General features: G+C 53.6%; 1 protein-coding gene across 6 annotated transcripts in view; it reads right to left on the reverse strand.

The window, feature by feature from the left end:
• MST1R (macrophage stimulating 1 receptor) overlaps positions 1–18,889 on the reverse strand; it is a 61,944-nt gene that overhangs the window by 16,764 nt on the left and 26,291 nt on the right. For all 6 annotated transcript variants that reach the window (XM_030570447.1, XM_030570445.1, XM_030570446.1 and 3 more), the window contains exons 3-9: positions 18,182–18,370; positions 17,480–17,605; positions 16,890–17,060; positions 12,639–12,817; positions 11,598–11,775; positions 11,025–11,170; positions 1,158–1,313 (exon numbers count right to left, since the gene is read on the reverse strand). In XM_030570447.1, coding sequence (XP_030426307.1) covers positions 1,158–1,313; positions 11,025–11,170; positions 11,598–11,775; positions 12,639–12,817; positions 16,890–17,060; positions 17,480–17,605; positions 18,182–18,370 — 1,145 coding nt within the window. The remainder of the gene's footprint in view (positions 1–1,157; positions 1,314–11,024; positions 11,171–11,597; positions 11,776–12,638; positions 12,818–16,889; positions 17,061–17,479; positions 17,606–18,181; positions 18,371–18,889) is intronic.

Genomic DNA, 18,889 nt, shown 5'->3' on the forward strand with positions numbered 1-18,889 from the left:
GGGGTACTGGTTTTCATAACCATTCATCCCCAAAAGGAGCAATGCTGATGGTGAAAGAAGAGAACTGGAGTATCTGAGGGAATTGATTGTATGACTTCTGGCTAGCCAGTGGGGTAAAACTGAAGTCCTCTCTGTTTGCCTTGTTTGGCATGCCTTAATAGTAAAGGAACTACAGCTTTGGGCTGTGACTGTCCTGCTCTAAGGGCATGGCTACACTTGCAGCTGTAGAGAGCTTTGAGTTAAACCAGCCTTTGTAGAGAGCAGTAGGGGAAGCGCTGCAGTCTGTCCACACTGACAGTTGCAAGCACACTGGCGTGGCCACATTAGCAGCTCTTGCAATGGCCACGGAGAGCAGTGCATTGTGGTAGCTATCCCAAGATACAAGTGGCTGCAACATGCTTTTCAAATGGGGGGATGGAGTGGAGTGTGACAGGGAGTGTGTTGTGTGTATGTGGGGGGAGAGAAGGTGGGTTTTGGGGGGGCTGAGAGCATGTCAGCATGCTGTCTTGTAAGTTCAGACAGCAACAGACCCCCCCCCCACACACACAACATTCCACAATAATGGTTGCTTTGTCTCTGGCTGTCAAACGGAGCTTTCAAAGGGCATATTGGCGTGCCTGCAGTGATTCCAAAACAATGACAACAGTGGCCACTTAAGGGGATTATGGGACGTTTCCAGAGGCTGATCAGAGCGCAGTAATGCAACACCTCGTTCACACTGATGCCTGGGCAATTCAGCCAATGCACAACAAGTGTTAATCTTCTCGCCATGGTGGAATACCAGGAGTGGTCTAGCCGTGGAGTCAGAGTGCTCTACATGCCTTGCCAGTGTGGACGGGTGGTGAGCTAGGGCACCCGGGTCTGCTTTAATGTGCTCTAAATCACAAGTGTAGCCAAGCCCTAAGCAATTTGTCCTGAATTGATACTCTCAGTTGTGTCCCGCCAGAGGCCGCATCATTACAGGGGGACTGTGACCTGTGGGGTTGGAGTGGGAGGGCTGTGACCAGAGGGACTGTGATCCAGAGGGATTGGAGTGGGGTGATGTGACCTGCGGGGTTGAGTGGCTGTGATCGGGGGGATGGAGTGGGGGGCTGTGACTGGGGGGGCTTCAGGGGCTGGGGGGACGCTTGGCAACTCTATGCCCTCTGGGCACTCACTCGTAGGTGCAGTTGGGGGAGATGTCATGGAGGACGGGGTCTGGGCGGTACTGGAACGGCTCCGGGGCAGGGAACTGCTCCCCATCGATCCACAGGGCCACGGGGACGGCACGCAGGTTGCTGGCTGCAGGGCTGGTGCAGCGAATCTCGGTTGGGCTGGGAACAGAGGACAGCACAACATGGAGACAAACAGACCCCCAGCTGGGCTGCAGGCTGCCCCTCAACCCGCCCTGGCCCACATACCCCCCGGTGACCCACCCAGACCAGCATAGCCAACACCCCCACGCTAGCCATCCCATAGCTGGGAGCGTGCCTGGCCACATCCGTGCCCCAACAGGCCCTGGCAGTCCTGGGGCAGGAGCTCCCCTAGAGGGCTCTGCCCCACAGACGTGCGCTCTAACACACTGCAGAGCATCTGTGGCACCAGATGCCAACCAAAGGATCCCACATGGGTGTTTATGTGTAAACATGACCTCAGTGGAGCATGTACACACATATGGAGCTGGCTGCACCCAGCCACGCCGATCCAGCTGCTAAGCCGCACCGACCCGGCCATGTCACACCACACCTGGCCACGCCAACCCAGCCATTCTGACCCAGCCACACCTGGCCATGCTGATCCAGCCACACCGATCCAGCCACACCTAGCCACAGCAAACAGCCACACCTGGAAGCACCAACTCAGTCACACCTGGCCATGCTGACCCGCCACACTGATCCAGCCACACCTGGCCATGGGGAACCAGCCACACCTGGACACGCTGACCCAGCTGCAGTGACCCAGCTGCACCTGGCTACACTGAACCAGACATACCAACCGAACTGCCCCCAGCTACGCTGACCCAGCCACACCAACCCGGCCACACCAACCCAGCCGCACCTGGCCATGCCAAACCAGCTGCACCCGACCATGCCAATTCAGCCGCACTGACCCAGCCACACCCGGTCACACCTATCCAGTCACACCAGCCCAGCCGCACCCGGCCAGCTGCACCAACCCAGTCACTTTGGGAGCAATTTGTCTAAGCAATTTGTCCTGAATTGATGCTCTCAGTTGTGTCCCCCAGAGGCAGCATCGTTACAATGGCATAGTCATGCTAGGATCCACAGAACCCAGGTCAATTAAGCTTTGGATCAGAACCCCAAGCTATCCAAATTTGAATTTTAGGATTGAGAGTATGGTTAGTTAAAGAGCAGTTGCAATGGGTGAACATATGAGGGCCTTGACAAAAAAGCCCTGGAAGATTTGTGTTCAGAAAAGAGGATAAGCTTTGAAAAGAAAGCTGCAAATCAAGAACTGAAAGATCTGTTAATGGCCAGTGAGCAGAAGGCAGGAGCACAGTCCTTACCTGATGCTACAGAAGCTGCAGAAGAATGCAAAAAGCAGCAGATAAGCTGCAACTTCATCATGAAAAGAAACGCAGACATTCGATGGCTGGAAAAGCAAAAGAATGCTGAATTAGAAAAAGAAGCTAAAAGAAAGAATGACTGAATTGGAAAAGAAGCTGCTGAGGAGAGGGTTCGGCAGATGCAACAAGAAACTGCCAGACTTAAGCTCCAAGTCAAACAAGCAATGGAAGAACAGCAGAAACTGTATCATCTTGAAAGTACAGTTTATAAGAATGTTGGTATGTTATATAACTCTGAGCAGTTGTCTAGGTGTAACCGAATGTACCCCAACGCTGCCAACTTTTATGTAAATACTGTTACTGTGAGTTCAGTAGAAGGTGACCCCATAAATTGTGCTAATGCTATGCATGGGAGTGGTAATGGAAAATTCATAGAGCGTGTAAAAGTCAATGGTAAAAGCTGTTTAGGACAAATTATAGCTTCTAACATCATTCCTGTTAAAGCAGATCTTGTCAAAGAGGAAGATTACTTACCAAATCAGAGTGTAAATATTGCAGTCCTCTATGAGCTTACTGTAAGCATGTCTTTAGCCAGAATCCACCTTGAATGGAATAGTGCTAAGTATGAAGTTATAGCTGGTGTAAGGAAGCCATTGCCTAAGGATCTTTTGATTGGGGGAAATATTAAAGCTTTGTTCAGTCCAGGCAACCAGTCACAAGAAAGGAATGATCTTAAACCTGTGTCTATTATGGGCAATGATTTGCCTGGGAAGGGTTTCTCCAAATGTTTGTCTGAGTAAAAGAGCTGTTTGTCTGTGAATGAAGTTTCTGAATGTCTGTCTAATGGCTCAGAAGTGAATCTGGAATTAGATCAAGCACAGAAAGAACTCATTGGTCGGAAAATGTTTCTCAGGAGCAAATTAAGCCCTAACTGAGGAAGGCAAGGAAAGTTTGAATGAGCCTAGGCAGCCTTGTGAGCTAATGGCTTTGTCTAATCAGCAGTTTGGGGTGGCAAAGATAGTGGAAAATGAGTGTCCGTATACCTTATCTGTTACCTGTGTGGAGAATTGTAACAGTAAAGGGAATGTACCTGTTTCCGTTAGGGGTATTGACTTGCCTATGGAGGGAGCTACCCCGGTCTCCAAACAGTTGTCTGTGAACAGCCCTACGTGCTGGGACAAGGGAAATGAGATCCTGAGCTGTGTGTCTGGTAAAGGTAATAATTGCAGATATACCAATCTCCTAGAACTGGAAGGGACCTTGAAAGGTCATTGAGTCCAGCCCCCTGCCTTCACTAGCAGGACCAATTTTTGCCCGAGATGCCTAAGTGGCCCCCTCAAAGATTGAACTCACAATCCTGGGTTTAGCAGGCCAATGCTCAAACCACTGAGCTATCCCTCCCCCCGAATGTGTCTCCAGTTCTTTGTCCGTGAAGGGGGGTCCGCTGGCAGGGCACCGCTGGAGGCACGGGGCAGGGGGACCGTCTGGCAGGGCACTGCTGGAGGCGCGGGGCAGAGGGGACCGGCTAGCGCGGTGCTGCTGGAGGTGCGGGGCAGAGGGGACTGGCTGGCGGGATGCCGCTGGAGGCACGGGGCAGGGGGACCAGCTGGCGGGGCGCTGTTGGAGGTACGGGGTAAGGGGACCGGTTGGCAGGGCAGCACAGAGCAATTTGAAATATAGGAAATTTCAGAACTCTAGAGTGGAAGGTGTTTGCTCTCAATAGCTATAGGGATAGTTTTTGAGTGAAAATTTTTAAATGTTTCATAGGCGTTTGGGTCCTCCCCCCCGCCAGCAATCTAGGGACTAGTTTCATGCAGTTGAGAAGGAACTGTAAAAATCCTGCCCAGTCAGTGGTTTTTGAACGATTTAAAGGGGCCCTAAGCCCTTTAAATGGCTGCTGGAGGGAGCCGATCTGCCCCAGTAGAGTGCACCGGGGTGCACTGGCATACTTTCACCTCTGACTAAGGGTATGGCTACACTTGCAGCTGTACAGCACTTTGAAGTGTGTATGGACGCAGCGCCAGGGCTGGGAGAGAGCTCTCCCAGCGCTGCAGGTACTCCACCTCCCCATGGGGATTAGTTTACAGCTGTTTACACTGGCGCTTTACAGGGCTGTAACTTGCTGCGCTCAGGGGGGTGTTTTTTCACACCCGAGTGAGAAAGTTGCAGCGCTGTAAAGCACCAGTGTAGCCAAGGCCTTAATTTTGCAAAGGGAAGCCACAGGTTAACCCTAAAATGCCAGAACCCCAATGGTATTGAGCCAAAGGTGTGGCATGACAAAAATGATTGTAGATGGGCACTGGCAATGGATTTGTTATTACTGCTAATGGTAATTTTTGTAACTAATGTGTTGCTATTACCAAGAACTGTAAAAATTGTGCCTAATCTTTTGAAAAAAAACCCAGAACATGTTAAAAGGAATACATGAGAACACACTTTATTTTAAAAGGCCTTGTTATACTGATGTTTCATCGTTAATGCCTGTAAACAGTATTGGAACTTTTCACAGGGGAAAAGACATTCCACACCTGATGTGCTGTATGAAAAAGGAAACTAAGGCACACTACCATATTATTTTCACAGCTAAATGCCAAGATTCCTATGCTATGGACAACATTAATATCTACATTGTCTTGATATTAATTGGGTTCCAAACATTTGCCAGAGTTTGTATGGATAAAGTAGCTATGGATAAAGTAGGACATTGAATGTCAATGGTAATTGGGACAAAATACAACATGGTTTTGCAAAAGGTAGATCGTGCCAAACCAACCTGATCTCCTTCTTTGAGAAGGTAACATTTTTTAGACAAAGGAAATGCAGTGGATTTAATTTACCTCGATTTCTGTAAGGCATTTGATACGGTTCCACATGGGGAATTATTAGTTAAATTGGAAAAGATGGGGATCAATATGAAAATTGAAAGGTGAATAAGGAACTGGTTAAAGGGGAGACTACAACGGGTCATAATGAAAGGTGAACTGTCAGGCTGGAAGGAGGTTACAAGTGGAATTCCTCAGGGATAGGTTTTGGGACCAATCTTATTTAATCTTTTTATTACTGACCTTGGCACAAAAAATGGGAATGGGCTAATAAAGTTTGCGGGGGACACAAAGCTGGGAGGTATTGTTAACACAGAGAAAGAGTGGGATGTCATACAGGAAGATCTGGATGACCTTGTAAATAGGAGTAATAGTAATAGGATGAAATTTAATAGTGAAAAGTGCAAGGTCATGCATTTAAGGATTAACAACAAGAATTTTGGTTATAAATTGGGGACACATCAGTTGGAAGTAACAGAGGAGAAGAAGGACCTTGATCAGAGGATGAATATGAACCGCCAATGTGATATGGCCGTTAAAAAAGCTAATGCAGTTTTAGGATGCATCAGGCGAGGTAATTCCAGCAAAGATGAGGAGGTGTTAGTACCGTTATATAAGGCACTGGTGAGGCCTCATCTGGAATACTGTGTGCAGTTCTGGTCTCCCATGTTTAAGAAGGATGAATTCAAACTGGAACAGGTACAAAGAAGGGCTACTAGGATGATCCGAGGAATGGAAAACCTGACTTATGAAAGGAGACTCGAAGAGCTTGGCTTGTTTAGCCTAACCAAAAGAATGCTGAGGGGAGATATGATTGCTCTTTATAAATATATCAGAGGGATAAATATCGGAGGGAGAGGAATTATTTAAGCTTAGTACCAATGTGGACACAAGAACAAATGGATATAAACCGGACACTAGGAAGTTTAGATTTGAAATTAGATGAAGGTTTCTAACCATTACAGGAGTGAAGTTCTGGAACAGCCTTCCAAGGGGAGTAGTGGGGGCAAAAGACTTGTCTGGCTTCAAGACTAAGCTTGAAGTTTATGGAGGGGATGGTATGATGGGCTAGCCTAATTTTGTCAATTAATTCATCTTTGATTATTAGCAGGTAAATATGCCCAACGGTCTGTGATGGGATGTTAGATGGGGTGAGATCTGAGTTACTACAGAGAATTCTTTCCTGGGTGCGGCTTGCTGAGTCTTGCCCACATGCTCAGGGTTTAACTGATCACCATATTTGGGGTCGGGAAGGAATTTTCCTCCAGGGCAGATTGGCAGAGGCCCTGGAGGATTTTCACCTTCCTCTGCAGCGTGGGGCACGGGTCACTTGCTGGAAGATTCTCTGCACCTTGAGGTCTTTAAACCATGATTTGAGGACTTCAATAACCCAGACATAGGTTAGGAGTTTGTTACAGGAGTGGGTGGGTGAGATGCTGTGGCCTACATTGTGCAGATCAGACTAGATGATCATAATGGTCCCTTCTGACCTTAAAGTCTATGAGTCTATGTTCTTTAGCTCTTGGAAAGATCACATGAGACATACAGGAAGAGTAAGGGTCCAATCCACTATTGTTCTAACCAAGTTTTACCTTAAGTGTGTAAAGAGATTCAATCATGTTATTGAACATGACTTTGAGAAACCATTTCTGTTATACACTAATACAGCTAATAATTAGCTGTAATAAGACAGGACCAAGGATGGGGAGCTCTTGGGATGCAGTCAGCGATGTTTGTGTCATCCCTTCCTGCATCAATTTTGCATTGGGGGTGTGACATTATTGACATAAACTGTGACCATACAGATCAGTATTGCAACAAATATTACAAATTTGCAGTAAATATTGTACAAATGTTGAGTGTGGTGTCTATAACAAGGTTATGATTTGCTGGTTATGATTATGTTGTCTATATGAGCTTTTCTGGGAATGTTCAAACTAATGTGTAAACAATGGCATCTGCCTTCAAACTCAGTCATGCATGGATATGTGACTTGCCCATGTGACTCCAAGCTCCCTCTTGCTTCTGTGATTTTCCACAGTAAAAACAAAGGAGTGTCCTTCCACAGGGAAGAGAATATAAAAGGCCGTGGAAACCCCTCCATTTTGTCTTCAATCCTGCTTCTTACCTCTGGAGAAACTTTGCTACAAACTGAAACTCTGAACAAAGAATTGAATGACCCATCCCAGCTGTGGATAAACTCCAGAGACTTGATTTGAACCTGCAGTTTATTCCAACACTTTGCCATTAGTGTATGTAATTGATTCAATTTAACCAATTTTAGCTCTCATTATAATTTCTTTCTTTTTCTAAATAAACCTTTAGATTTTAGATTCTAAAGGATTGGCAACAGCATGATTTGTGGGTAAGATCCGACCTGTATATTGACCTGGGTCTGGGGCTTGGTCCTTTGGGACAGGGAGAACCTTTTTTCTTTTACTGGGGTATTGGTTTTCATAACCATTCATCCCCATAAGAAGCAATGCTGGTGGTGATACAAGGGAACTGGAGTGTCTAAGGGAATTATGACCTATGGTTAGTCAGTGTGGTAAAACCAAAGTCCTTTCTCTTTGGCTGGTTTGGTGCACCTTAGAAGTGGCGAACCACCAGCCTAGGACCATAACTGCCCTGCTCTAAGCATTTGTCCTAAATTGATGCTCTCAGTTGTGTCCCACCAGAGGAAGCATCATTATAGCCACACCTGCAATGACCAGAGCCAATACCGGATTTACAATGGCGCCACTGGCGTCAGGCCCACAGTCCAAAGGGGCCCCGGCCCGCTCTTCTCCACCCCCGCTCTCTCCTGTGGGGTCAGAGAAGCTTTACGCTGCGGGCTGCTGGGGCTCCGTGGCAGCCTCTGCTGGCAGCCTGGCTCCTGCCCCGCCTCTTTCCCCAGCATCCTATGTTCCCTCCCCCCTGCCTCCCCACACCACCAATCAGCTGGATCAGCTGCTTGCCGGCAAGAGGCGGGAGGAGGAGCAAGCAGCAGCATGCGCTCTGGGGAGGAGGAGGAGGAGGAGAAGAGGCGGGGGTGAGGCCTTGGAGAAGGGGCTGGAATTGGGACATACCCCCTCCAGCTCCCTGAGTGAGCACCCCCACAACACCAGCCCACACCTCCAGCCCATCCTAACCACTGCACCCCCTCACACACCCCTAGCCCCCTTCCCCGACTCCTGCACCCCTCCACAGTCAGCCCCCTGCGCCCTCTCACACACATCCAGCCTGCGTCCTGACCCCTGCACCCACTACACCGCCCAATCCCTGACTCTTGCATCCTCCCTAACGTCCGCCCAGCCCCTGCCCTGAAACCTGTACCCCCTTCACACACCCCTAGCCCCCTGCCCTGACTCCTGCACCCCCAGCATCCCCACCCCCATCCTGAGAACCAAACAGGAGCTGCCCCAGGTAAGAGCTCCACACCCCAACCTCCTGCCCCAACCCTGAGCCCCCTCCCTAGCCCTAGCTCCTGGCCAGACATTTTTTTACAATATTTGGGAAGATCATTAAGTGATCCATCAAGACACTCCGTGATTTTCAAGTGGTCTGTGGAAAAATACAAGAACAATCAAGGTACCTCACTTTATTTTCATTTACTTGCTATTACTTATAGGAGGAGGATGAATTAAAAAAGAGTGAAAAATGGGGGCAGGGGGAGATAAGAGAGAATGTTCTTTTTTCTGGCTGGGTCCCAAAGAGAAGCCCCAAAAATGAAGCTGCGCACAGGGCTGGGGGCCCCCACTAACCCTAAATCCATCACTGGCTGTCACATCACCTGGGCTGGGGATACTGTCAGGACTGGTGTAACCAATAGGCGACCACCTAGGGCGCCAAGATTTGGGGGTGCCAAAAAGCGGTACCCAACATTTTTTTTTTACACTACAATGGAGTCACATCTTACACGGGGGTTAGGTTCTAAAGTCTCTGTGTAAGAGGAAAATCACATATAGTGAAAATTACCATAAAGTACAGTATATACTAGAACAGGGGTCCCCAACCTACGGCACGCATGCTAAAGGTGGCACACAAGCCGATTATTTTTTTTACTGGCAGGCTGCGGGTCCCAGCCACCGCTGAGCCTGTTACCAGCCTGGGGTTCTGTTCACTCAGCTGGCAGCGGGCTGAGCAGGGCCGGCAGTGGGCCAGCTCCTGCCAGCCAGGGTCCCAGCCACCAGCCCTGCTCAGCCCGCTGAGGTCCCAGCCAGCTCTGCTCAGCCTCCTGCCGGCCTGGGTGAACGGCCTGGGGTTCTGTTCACCCAAGGTTCCATCCGCTGGCCTGGGGTTCCGTTCACCCAGGCCAGCAGGAGGCTGAGCCGAGCTGGCAGCTAGGACCCCAGCTGGCAGCAGGCTGAGGTCCCAGCCACCAATGCCGCTCAGCCTGCCACCGGCCCGGGGTTCCGGCTGCCGGCCCCTTGCCAGCCAGGGTCTCAGCCACTGGCCCCACTCAACCTCCTGCTGGCCTGAGTGAATGGCAGGAGGCTGAGTGGAGTCACCGGCTGGGATCCCAGCTAGCAGCTGAGTGAACAGAAACCCAGGCTGGCTGCAGGCTCAGCGGTGGCTGGGAGCCGCAGCCTGCCATTAAAAAAAAAAAAAAAAAAATCAGCTCACATGTCACCTTTGGGTGAGGTTGAGGACCATTGTTCTAGTGTATACAGTGTATACTGTGTGTACTGTAGTTTATGGTAGTTTTGACTATACGCGATTTTCCTCTTACACGCTGACCTTAGAACCTAACCCTCGCGTAAGATATGACTCCACTCTGTTAATTTTTGAAAATTTATAATAAGTGATGCTCCGGGGCGGGGGATGCAAGGTGGAAGTTTCGCTGAGGGTGCAAAATACCCTTGCACTGGCCATGGATCCTGTGTCAGCTGATCCCCACAGTCTCCAACCAACCTAGGCAGTACAGCAGACACGGCCCTGCCCACTAGCTCCTCTCCACTCCCTAGTCCACCCACCACTTCCCCCACCCTTAAGGCTTAGCCCTCTTACTTTTAAAAATGATTGCTTGCCCCTCTCCTCCCCTCAGGCTTTTCTGGCAGCCCTGTTGCCAGGTATCCAGTTTTAGACTGGAAACTCCAGTAGAAAATGGGACCTGAGTGTCCAGTTAGCAGTGCTGACTGGAAACCAAATGTCTGGTTATAGGAGGAATCACATTAGCCTCTGCTTGTCCCACTCCCAACACCCACCCCAGAGAGCTGGAAGAGAACCTGTCCTCCTGCTGTGGGAGGAGGGGCACCTCGGTGCAGAGGGAGACAAAGAGAATGGGGTAGAACCAGATAGGTACCCGTTCTATGTGGACAGGGGCGGATCCTGTTTACCCCCCTCCCCAGCCCTGTTGCGCTTGCAGTTTACCCCTGACCCCTCCCTTGCTCCAGAGACCAACCCGAGCTCCTGCCCCACTGTGCTTTTACCCCAGCCCCTTTTACAATCATTCCCCGGGGTGGGGGGAGGCAGCCACAAATATGTTTGGCGCCAGGCCCACAAAAAGTTAATCTGGCCCTGAACTGAGCAACTCCAGCTGAGAGGCTAATTCAGGGAAGGTAGCTCCCAGGCCGCTCTGACCTACCCTTTCTCAGCTGGGGCGCTCACCACACGGCTGTCGAATATGAAGGTTTTAGCTACTCTGACCTAGAGCTGACAGCCCAAGCCCAGCCCCCCAAGCCAACACAGCAATGAGAGCTTCAAGCTTGCTGTACCTCTGCTGCCCTGCCACGGGGCACTCTGCCCCTCCGAGCGTCACCCTCCAGCTGCTGCCCACAGTCAGGTTTCGGCCCCGGATGGAGAGCTGGGTCCCGCCGGCCAGCGGGCCGTACGCAGGGTGGACAGCAGTGACGTTTGGCACCTGTGGAGCCACAGACAGCATGGGCCTTTACCAAGGGAAGTAGGGGGCAGGTCATCCCCAGAGGGGAACCTCTCCAGCAGGGAGCCAGGCCAGCCGCCTCCATGCCAGAAACAAAGAGGTGGTGATGGGATGGAGCAGGGCAAGGAAGGGGTGCGCTAGGGGCGGGGGGTGTCCCAGCTGGGCACCAGGCCCTGCTTACAGAGGGGCTGGGCCTGACACACAATAGGGACGAGCCACTGGCTGGAGAGCAAGTGTGGGAAGTCTGCTAACCCTGCTCTGGGAGCTGCCATCCCTGGGATCCCAGCTGGCACTGAGTGGCCGCACTCCCAGGCAAGTCCCATTGCCGACCCCTGGCTCCAGCCTAGGGGGGCTGCCCTCCTGGGGGGATGTCCTTGCAGCTGGGAGGCAGGCAGGGGAAAAGACGTACCACAAAGATGAAGCCACCGAGGGATGAGGAGCCACTGACGTGGAAGGGTGGGTCCCTCATCTGCTCCTCGATGGTGAGCTGAACCATGACAGGCCCCGCCATCACCTGGTCGCTGCTCAGCTCCAGCTCGCACACCAGCACGTCCACAGCGGCTTTGGTGTGGGGCAGCATGGGGGGCCTGTGGGACACGGCAGGGAGCACTGAGACACAGGGGCAGGCCCAACCCCCTACCCCTGCCAGAGAGGACAACAGTGGGGCCCACACCCCTGCCGTCTCCAGTCACCATCCGCAGAGCAGGGGCACCAGCTGGGGAGTGGCTCTGAGAAGGAAAGTCACTGGACTCTGTCGCCAAAACCACCCTGGCAATCGCTGAATGCCTCTGGTACAAACCCGAGTGGGTGCCACCAGCTGCCCATGCTCTGGGTCTGACGGCAAACTTGCTGGTGCCCCTCAGTCCTGACCCGCAGCCCCTCTTGTCCATACTACTCCAGCCCCCTCCTAAAAGGCCTGGTTGCTTGGGGCAGTGGCTGCATGACATGGGGCAGAACTCCCTGGGGTGCCAACACTGGTGACTTGTGTCGTGGGGAAAGGCCAGTGGCTGCGTGCCTGCAGGAGCTGATTCCATCACACACTGCCATCCTGTTTCCACTAGGGAAAGCTGGCAGCTCCTGGCACCCGTACGTGAAGGGGCCCCACCTGGGGAGATGCTGCAGCACAAATGCTGATGGAGCACGGGCCGGGGTCATACTGCAGAGACAGGGGCCCACCAGGGTGTGGGGGGAGAGAGGGAGCTGATTCAAGAACCACACTACTCCGCCTTCTCTCTACTACCTAAACTGGGAGAGGTCGGGGGTGGGGAGTGCTCCAAGCACCCCGCAAGCTGAATGGGGAAGTCGCCTCTTCCCCCTCCCCACCCATGTTCTGAGCTGCCCTGGCCAGGAAGGAAAGCCCCACCCCCAGATGAGTCAGCCAGAGAAACCTCTATCCCCAGATCAGTGGCAGCCCTGACAGCAACCCCGGAGCCCCACCACCACCCCCTACCTCCTGTCCAGGCTCTCTTCAGGCAGCATGGTGCAGTCCCTCTGCCCCACCATCACCCGGTAGGTGCTGCCAGCCACAGGGGACCCGACGGCGGCGGTGAAGTGCCGGCGTGACTGGAAGCCCATCCCACAGAGCGTCACCCGGGTGCGGCCATGCAAGGGGGCGCTTCGGGGGTGGAACTGAGGGGAAACAAGGCAGCGTCACATCCCCGGCCCCCCCAGCCCCCAGACATCCCGGCTCTCCACTCTCAAACTCCCAACAGCAGCACAGGGCTCACCCACCCAGCTCATGGGCAGCAGGTGGGCAGCCCTGGTGAGGAAGGGAGGGTGCAGGCCAGAGGCTGGCCCTGTGGCAAAACCGCTTGGTGAGTCCTGGGCCATGGCGGGAGACATGTCCAATGGCAGGCTGAGGGGACCCCAGCGCACTGACAGGGCACGACTCCCTCACAGGGGGTAGGGGGGCAGCAGCAGATGGCGTTGGGGGCCATGCCCACCCTCCCCCTTGTCCAAACCCATCTGTTGTCCCCGCAGCCACCACAGCCTGCAATGATGTGATGGACCCAGTGTGGCTCACACCCCAAGGACTAAACCAGCAGCCTCCAGAGTCCAGGGCAGGAGCTATGACAGCACAAGTTGAAGAGCTCCCCAGCGCCGAGGGGGCTTGTGATGGCCCCCACACAGTAGGCTGTCCCTAGGGGGCCCGTGACAGCTCCCTGCCCGGCAGGACGCCTGAGGGGGCCCATGACAGCTCCCCGCCCAGCAGGACACTCCGAGGAGGCCTGTGACAGCTCCCAGCCCAGCAGGACGCTCCCAAGGGGCCCATGACAGACAGTTCCCCGCCTGGCAGGATGCCCAAGGCAGCCCATGACAGCTCTCCACCCAGCAGGATGCCCAAGGGAGCCTGTAAAAGCTCCCCACTTGGCAGCACACCCAAGGGGGCCCATGACAGCTCCCCACCCCACAGGACACCAAGCAGGCCTGTGTCAGCTCCCCACCCAGCAGGACACCCTGAGGGGGCCCATCGCAGCTCTCTGCCTGGCAGAACCCCCTGAGGGGGACCGTGACAGCTTCCCAGCAGGGAGCAGTCCTGTGGAAGGGCAATGCTGGGAAATAACCTCTTCCAGTACTAGAGCTTATAACTTCTTCTAATGCAACTTAGCAGCTGGACATGAGGAGATGCCCGCAAGTGCTACAAGTGATGCCAAGGTGCCCCCGGGGAAGCATCTGACCAGCCATGCAGGGGCTCAGAAGAGGGGGAAAGGAGGCATTTCCCCATTGTGATGCTCGGTACCTCAGAAGCACACCCTACACCCCCACGTTCATCTTTATAAATGATTGTGTGGTATCCAATGCAAAGTTTGTCATGTTGGGTGTCTTCGGAAGGCTCATGATGCACTGAACATGGCTGTTATAGTGATGTTATAGTAATTGTTACAGTAATGTTATAGGTTATAATTTCATGTATATAGTTATGAGGCTGAAAATGTATCCTCATGGCTTAGAACAAGCCCATGCAAAAACCCTCCAAGAGCAGAGAGGTGGTTCACATCTCGTCAGGGCATGGATGGGACAAACCCAGCCCAGCCTCACAAGAACAAAGAACACTGGCCTAGGCAGGAACAAAAGAATGTTAGACCCTCGAGGAAGTTACCCCCTTCCTTTGGTCAGTTTGGGACTGCGATGAAGTAATGTTCATCTGACTTTGAGGGGGATGGGGAGGAGCCAAGAGGAAAGGAAGGACATGATAAAAGGGAGAGACATTTTGCCATGCTTCCTCTCTTGTCCACCTTCATCTACAGACACCACCAAGCAACTGAAATGCCTGACAGAAAAGTAACCAGCCAGCCTCTGGTGAGAAGCATCTATGTTTTTAAGGACATTGAAAGTGTTAGGAGCGGCTTAGAATGCGTTTTGCTTTTATTTCATTTGACCAAATCTGACTTGTTATGCTTTGATTTATAATCACTTAATCTACCTTTATAGTTAATAAATCTGTTTGTCTATTCTACCTGAAGCAGTGTATTTGGTTTGCAGCGTGTCAGAGGCTCCCCTTGGGATAACAAGCCTGGTGCATATCAATTTCTTTGTTAAACTGATGAACTTATATAAGCTTGCAGCGTCCAGCGGGCATAACTGGACACTGCAAAACAGAGGTTCCTAGGGTTGTTTCTGGGACCAGAGATATTGGCTAGTGTCATTCATTTGCAAGTAGCTGGGAGCAGCTTACATGCCAGAGGCTGTGGATGAACAGCCCAGGAGTGGGGGTTCTCACAGCAGAGCGAGGTAAGGGTGGCTGCCAAAATCAAGGATTGGAGTGACCTAGGAGATCACTGGTCCAGATAACACCAGAGGAGAACGTAACACCCATGTTAACAGAGATGTTTTTAAACTGCTTGCTGCCATCCCATGGGTCACTTTGCTGGTGAGTTCGAGGCCTTCCCCTGCCCTGTGTCTGTCCGCTCTGTCAGCTGATCAGGACAGCTATCTGTTACCCTGGGTGTGTACAGGACCCAACACAGCAGAGCCCTTATCCTCACATGCTGCAGCAATGCGGAGCCCTCAGTGTAACCAGTCCTTGCCAGGGAGCTGGCCTTTGGCAAGGTTGGAGGGGAAGCTGAACTAACAAGCACGCTCAGGAGCACCTGCTAACCAACCTCTCTGCCCTGTTTGAGTCTCTGCAGGAGGGAGATGGTGGGAGAGGGAGCTTGTTTTTGCAGAGGACCACGCGTAACCTCGCCTAGCAGTGAGGACCCCATAAAACTGCTTGGAGATAGGGACCCTAGCAACTGGTGACCTGGTGACCAGGAGGCCCAGCCCAGCTTGGCAGTCAGCTGGTTCTGGCCAGTGGGAGGACAAAGGGCTGAGGAGAAAGGACCCTGGTGATCTGACCAACCAGTTCCAGCCAGAGGGGAACAAAGGATGGAAGAGAGGAACCCAGGTGACCTGTTTAGCTGGGACCGAAGATAAAGGATGGGGAGGAGCTGTTGCAGGAGATGATAGGATGACTGTCTGGAAGGAGGGGGCTTCTGGACTAGGGAGAGAGAGCAGCCAGAGACCACCTGGATGCAGGAGAGACCTAGATGTACGGTGCGGAGGGAGGCCAAGCCTGAGGGCCCGGAGAGTTTCCTGTGCTGGGTTCAGATGCTCAATAAACCCTCCTGTTATAAGCTGTCTGAGAGTCACTCCAGTCTAGAGATCAGAGTTGCATCATTCCCTGTGGGGATGGAGGCGCTGGGGGTCCAGAGTGAGTGGACTCCCTGAGGGGGCCCAAGGCAAGAGACAGACGTGCTGAAGGCTCAGAGAGGTGCGGTTCCAGGGGGCAATGGCTTAACCCTCGAGACAGAGTAGACTCCAGAGATGGGCTGTCGCACTGGAGGCGGTTCCTCCCAGGGACTGTGAGGAGGGAAGAAAGAGCACGAGTACTGGGAGTCTGTGACACAGGGCAGTTACCTTAGACCCGAATGAGAGGGCACATGAGAAACGGCAATAAAATATTGCCTGATCTAGGGAAGGGAAGATGGGGCAGAGGACATTACAAGATGGGAGATTCAAACCAATAAAAGGCAATACTTCTGCACACAACAGGCAGGCAGACTGTGGAACTCTCTGCCACCAGAAACTGCAGAGGCCACCAGAAACTGCAGACACAATGCAAAAAGGGATTGGACATGGGCATGGACAATGAGAATAGCCAGAGCTGTCATAATTAATAACAAATCTGGCAGGGATATTGAACCTCCTGCCTCAGGGCTTAAGTCAACCTATTAGAGACCAGGAGGGGACCTGTGTACAGAAGGCTGACACCTCTGGTCCCTGGGAGGCTGGGCCAGATGGATCTCTGCTCTGACCTAGTCTGGCAATGTCCATGTTCCTCTGATAGGTGACAAACCTGCCCTCTCCCCCCAGTCTGGCACAAAGCCAGTCCCAGCCAAGAGCAGCATGTCCCCTGCCAGCCCCCTTGGGGGAGGGAAATGCCCAGGTTACTGCAGAGCTAGGAAAGGGGATTGGGGGTGAGCATGAAAGAAAGTCTGGGTCAGGGCAGCAGCCAGACAGCACCACTCCCTTCAGGGTAGGATCGGCAGCGGGTGTGTTTTGGGTCCAGGGCCCTAGGGGCTGCATGTAGCAGGAGGACGTATCGAGGTGCACCAGAGAAAGCGGAGTGCAAAGCGTGGGCCCTGTGGCAGGACAAGAGCCAGCACAGCATACAAGGAGGAACAGGAGGGACAGCGCAGGGGACTGTTCAGGTGCCTACGTCAGTGAGGATGGGAGGGCAGCTCTTCTCGGTCCATAGTGCTGCGCAGTCCACCTGCCGAGTGCACATGCCTCCGCACCAGCCACACCGCATGAAGCGCTCCGCCCGCAGGCAGCGCTGGCAAGTCAGGAAGTGGCGGCAGCCTGGGCCGATGATGGCGACTTGAGACACCTTCAGGGGAAAGGGAGAATGTCAGCGTGTGGGGCCAAGGCTCGCGGAGATCTCAGGGCAGCCACAAAGCACCCACTGAACAGGGACCTCCACACACCCCTCAGCGCCAGGAGGGCAGGACATGGCCTTCCTGCAGCTGGAATGCCCCATGGTACAGCCACTGCTGCCTCCCAGCCACAAGTGAGGGGCTGCGATGAATCCCACAGCTCAGCCAGCACATCTCCCCAGGACTGACCAGCTGGCAGGACAGCCGGGTCAGCAGCCCAACATGCAGACCACCTGCCTATACCCCACAGCACTCAGAGGCAGTCCAGGGCTCCAATTCCATTTGGGGCCAGGGCACAGAGTGGCTTCCTGACCCGGGCGAAGTGGGAGCCCTCAGCCCAGCGAGGTTGGGGGCAAACACTCGCCTGTCTCACCTTGTTTCCAGTGGCGAAAAGCAGAGAGTCTTGCAGCAGGCCAACCTCCCGCAGCACCGGCAGCTCCTTTCCCAGGGAGAAATTGGCCAAGGTGACGGTGTAGGAGCTGGATCGCTGAAGCACCACCTATGGGGGGGAGTAGTTGCCCATGTTCAGAGAGCGAGCGACCCCAAGGAAAGCTGGGGGACATGGGCCCGCTGACCCCCACGGGAGGAGAGTAGCACTGCCTTGTGCGGGGCACTGTGCCTCGGCTCCCTGCAATCCCAGGGAAGGAGGGGTCTACAGTGTTTGCATGACCCCCCTATGCTGCTCAGGCCCAGCCAGTGGCCTGACCACATGCCTGGATGGAGGCAGCTGACTCCTCCAAGCCCAGCCAGCCACAGGGAGAGGGGGTGAGCCTACGATAGTGGCAACACAGCAACAGCGCCAGGGAAAGGGATGGAGGTGCTTTGGACTGGGCACAATCCAGTCAGCCTCACAGGTCATAGTGATTGGCAGCTAGTCACAGAGCCCCAAGTCCAGGCATGATTTGCCCCATTTTATCCAGCCCGTGTCAGTTCCATGGGATGGACGCCCCACGCGAGCTTTGGAAACCATTGGAGAATCCCAGGGCGTGTCGCCCCCTGCTGGAGGGGATGGCATTGAAGCCCCTCTGGAGTGGATATGTGACACAGCCATGTAGCCTGGCACCACAGAGCCTACCTGCATAATGCGCCCCTCTGCCGTGCCCAGGTGGGCGACCGTCACATTGCCCTGGGCCATCACAAAGATGGAGGTGAGCAGGACTCCGGCCATGTTCCCATTGAACAGATCCACCTTGTAGGGGGCTGTGGTGACCAGGGTGGGCTTGTTCCAGCAGCTGGTATCCACCACCGGAGATGAGAGGTTCACCTGGGACATCGCACAGCGTTAGCTCCCTGTGGCACCTCCACCGCCCCCCTGTCTTCCTCCCCCTCCTGCCCCTGGCTGCCCGGTGTCACACATGGACCTGCCTGTGCTCCCACTGCATCTGGGGGCGCTGCCCCCGCCCTGCTACTCACTGCTCCCTGTGCTGGCCACCCGTGGGGAGGGAGCAGCTGGGGGGAAAGGGGACAGGGAATCCACTGCTGGCCCCAGCCACTTCCAGCTACCCCCTGCCCGGCTTCCTCCAGCCACCACCAGCAGTCAGCTCCACATTCCCACCTATACACCCCACCCTCTCAGTATCACCCAGCCCCCCAGCACTCACCCATACTGGGATGCTGGGGGGTTGGGAAGTATCACCCATATACTGCCAACTCCTCAATACCACCCAGTCTCCCAACCCTCCATATACTCCAACCCCCCAGCATCCCAGTACCACCCATACACCCCCAACTCCCTAGTGACACCCAACCTCATACACTCCAACCCCCCAGCACCCACCCATAC

The sequence above is a fragment of the Gopherus evgoodei genome, chromosome 7 (genome assembly GCF_007399415.2).
Source record: "Gopherus evgoodei ecotype Sinaloan lineage chromosome 7, rGopEvg1_v1.p, whole genome shotgun sequence".
In the NCBI taxonomy this organism is placed as follows: Eukaryota; Metazoa; Chordata; order Testudines; family Testudinidae; genus Gopherus; species Gopherus evgoodei.